This window comes from Gekko japonicus, unplaced genomic scaffold, assembly GCF_001447785.1.
Source record: "Gekko japonicus isolate JY-2015 unplaced genomic scaffold, Gekko_japonicus_V1.1 scaffold593, whole genome shotgun sequence".
NCBI classification, from domain to species: Eukaryota; Metazoa; Chordata; class Lepidosauria; order Squamata; family Gekkonidae; genus Gekko; species Gekko japonicus.
Window position 1 is genome coordinate 124,262 of NW_015169191.1, and position 3,644 is coordinate 127,905.

General features: G+C 43.8%; 1 protein-coding gene across 1 annotated transcript in view; it reads left to right on the forward strand.

Annotated features, from left to right (window-relative positions):
• The first annotated feature begins 2,898 nt into the window (after positions 1 to 2,898).
• Positions 2,899 to 3,644, forward strand: part of NEK1 (NIMA related kinase 1) — a 54,056-nt gene continuing 53,310 nt past the window's right edge. Inside the window, exon 1 of the mRNA XM_015416237.1 lies at positions 2,899 to 3,023. Within this exon, the coding sequence (XP_015271723.1) occupies positions 2,907 to 3,023 (117 nt within the window). The 5' untranslated portion in view covers positions 2,899 to 2,906. The remainder of the gene's footprint in view (positions 3,024 to 3,644) is intronic.

Genomic DNA, 3,644 nt, shown 5'->3' on the forward strand with positions numbered 1-3,644 from the left:
GATTTTGGAACATGCAGCCCCTCTCCCTGCAATCTAAAGTGGTGCAGTCCACTCTGACCCCTCCTCCCGCTGCATGTGGAGACCACACTAGAGAGAAGGCATAGCGCTGTCACGCATAACCACACACATTCTATCGCTTACTCCGGAATGCCACGTCCCGCCCTCCGTGCCTGCCTCGTTATTCCGTACACGTTGGTCACGTGGTCTTTCTCCCGCGGGTTGCCAGGGGGAACCTGTAAGCAATCGGTACAACACACCCTGTGTGGTGCATCCGAACTTCCGGTCCGTCTTTTGCCCAATAGCTGCCCAACGTTTAACTCGCCAGCCTATAGCGGCGCGGAAGGGGTGGGGCTGTAGTTTGGGCTAGGTTGAAGCGGCTGGAAAAGGGTGAGGGGGAGAACGGTAATGGGGTTGGGTGGAAGGGATTGACAAGCTGCTCCTCCGGGAAAGGGAAGGGGACGCGCGGAAAGACTTGACGGTTCCTTAGTTGGACTCCTTAAACAGGAAGCGGTTCTGTCTTGTCTGCTTCCAGGACTTGGCTGCTGTTGCTTTCGTGGGTCTCGCGCCTAGTAATTTATCTCGCGTTGTACCTTGTTGCCTTTGCCGGTGTTGCAGGGGAGGGGTGTGTCAAGGCCGAGACCGCAGTGGTAGCCTCGAGTCGAGAGGAGAAAGCCTCTTCCTTAACTGTGTGGGGTACTGCGCGTAAGAGGTCGCCTCCCATCCCTACTTTTTCTCTCTTGACGTTATCCAATGATAAGGTTTCCAATTGAATGTTCATACGTAGTTTTTTTTAAAAAAAACGCGAATTATTTAGTGTGGAATTGCTGCCACGGCTTGGAGGACCCGGTTAAAGTAACGGGTTTAAGATTCCTAAAGAAACCTAGCAACCAGTTTTCATTTTTCCATAATCTTTAAAAGTGGATAAAAAGATGTAAAGAGTACTGGTGTGTCTTAAATACCCAGTTTCAGCGGTGGTAGCTCGGTAGCTCATTCTTATACAGGGGGAGGGGTGTTAGAAGAACTTTAGTGTTTCCTGTTTCTATTGTGTTGTAATAAAGCTCTCATTAAATACCTGCCTTTCATTCAAGGCAGCTCTTAAAGTGCCTCGCAGAACAGTTGAACTAATCCATCTTTATTGCAGTTTAATTGTGTTTTTATTTTTTTTAATAAAGTAACCAAACTGGAAAGCCTTTGGGATTAAAATGTTTTGGCTATTTTTCCTCTCCCTTTGGGTTTAGGTGCTTCTTACAGTAGGACAAACCCAAACTGTATATAGGATACTCAAGGTCAAAGGTGGGATGCTTGATTGTGCCTGCAAATTAACTTATGGCCAGTGCAGTTCTTTTAAGAGCTGGAGAAATACATTCCAGGTACCAATGCAAGACAGTGGGCAATCACCTTGTGGAGAAACAGACATTTCTGAGTACTTTTCTAGGTAGCTCTGTGTACCTCACAATATAAGAACTTAATCCGCAGGCTGTTAAGGTATATGTGATGGGCCAAAATTGCATCTTGCAGTACAGTGTGTCATCTGGTGTAGTAACCCCAGTCTACAGGCATCACCAGGGATCATAAAGTAGCTCTGATTCCAGGACTGTTGCCAAACAATAACACTGATCTTTATGTATCCTAAAGAATAAGCAGATCTTGCAACGTCAGCTTTTCCCATTTGTTCCCTCTGACTCAGCTCAGCTCCTTACCACCCTTGAGTACTTTCTTGGGGGTTCATGTTCCCATCTGGTTTAGACAAAAGGAGAAACAGAGGGGTGTCAGCTGTATGCTGATGATACTAACTCTGCTCCATCCCCATTCCCACAATATTCCCATGGTGCAAAGCAGAGGTCTTCCCCTTCGAGTACTCTTCTGATATCCGCCAGTTGGGAAAGAGCTGAACCACAGCAAAGGGGGTAACTTCCAAGTCCCTACGAGGGACAGTAGTCCAAAATCTGCAGAGAGATCAAGAGGAATTGTCACGATTACACACCTCTTATCTATTTCTTGGTGACCATTCTCCACCAGAGCCCCAAGGTAGTTTCAGTCTCCAAGCCAGGCCAATACTGCACTCAAAGGGGTCCAAATCATTTTAATCCAATAGCATGTGTCTCTCCTGTCAGGTTTTCCCCGTCAAAATCAGTTGGGGAAACTATTTTAAGCAAACAGCTCTAAGCATGTTTACTGGGAAGTAGGTCCCATAGAGTTGAGTGAGGCTTATTCCAAGTAAGTGTACAAAAATAGAACAAAGTTTGAGTCCAGTGACACCTTTAAGACTTAATAGAGTTTTATTCAAGGTGAATATCTTTGCTGGTCTTAAAGGTGTCACTGGACTCAAACTTTGTTCTGCTGCTACTACAGACTAACATGGCTACCCACAAGATTCTATGGACAAAAAATAGTCCTTCTCAAGTGAAGACCTCACAGAAGTCAATGGGACAAATTCCTTCCTACATTATAGAGCAGTTAACTCCCCAGTCCTTCAATGAACTCATGGGGACCTACTTTTAAATAAATGTATGTATGATCAGATTGCACAACTGAGAAATGAAAAAGTGTTTCTTTAGGAAGTAGAAATATTTTTGTGATTTGAGTTTTTGATTTGATTTGTATTTTCCTGGTATGTAGCAGGTACAAATTTCTGAATTGAGGAAAACTCCACAATGATAATTGTGGAATGAAGACAGATGCCAACTGCTATAGAGCTTAGCTGAACCAGAAATAAGGACACTAATAGATTCAAAAACCCTACTGTGGGGGAAAATGGTGATGGTATTAAAAAAAAAAAGTGCCTTTGAAAATGCCTTGGGTTGCTTGACTAGATCTGGCAGAAACTAAATGGCTAATCAGTTATTCAATTAAACAGCACTTTTTTTCTCCTTAGCTTACTAATAAGGATGCCTTAGGAAAATACCATGGACAAGTATATTAAGGTGCAAAAGATTGGTGAAGGATCATTTGGTAAAGCAATTCTGGTGAAAGCAAAGGAAAATGGCAAACAATATGTTATTAAGGAGATCAATATATCCAAGGTGAGTTTCTGAGATTTTTAATTCCTAAAATGGTATGATTAGTTCATGGGCGAGACCAGATGTCAGTATCAAGTAAGGTGGCAAAACTTCTCTAAGTTTTTCTGAAAGGTGTACATCTGTGTATTATATTTTAATACAAAACCCATTCTGATTGGTAGCTGAAGCTTTTTATGATGTCAGCAAATGGCCAAAGTCATTTTCCTACTTTTTCTAATTTGAGCTATAACTTGTGAACCAAGTGACCAATTTCAAATTCTAGAGCACTGTGGGAAAGCTAATAAATTCAGTTACTAATATCTAATATCAATAGCACCAATATTGTGACTGACAAGTGGAGCCCAGCTGGGGCTCTACCATGGCTTGGACAGGATTAAGAACATAAGTACCAGGCAGTGATTCCATGGTTCTTCACCTATGGCAGACTGAATTATGCCTGCTACCTTCCATAGTGTGAGGCAGGTCTGACACCCATCCTACATCCCTGCCCTCTGCCGTGATTTCAGCTCTTTCGAAGGTGCTCCCTCTGGTCTTAGGATGGGTGCCAGAGCTCAGGTCGTTCCTTTCCCCGGCTGACTGGTTCCTGTTACCCCCACCCCCTTCCATCTCCCAGCTCCACCCCCC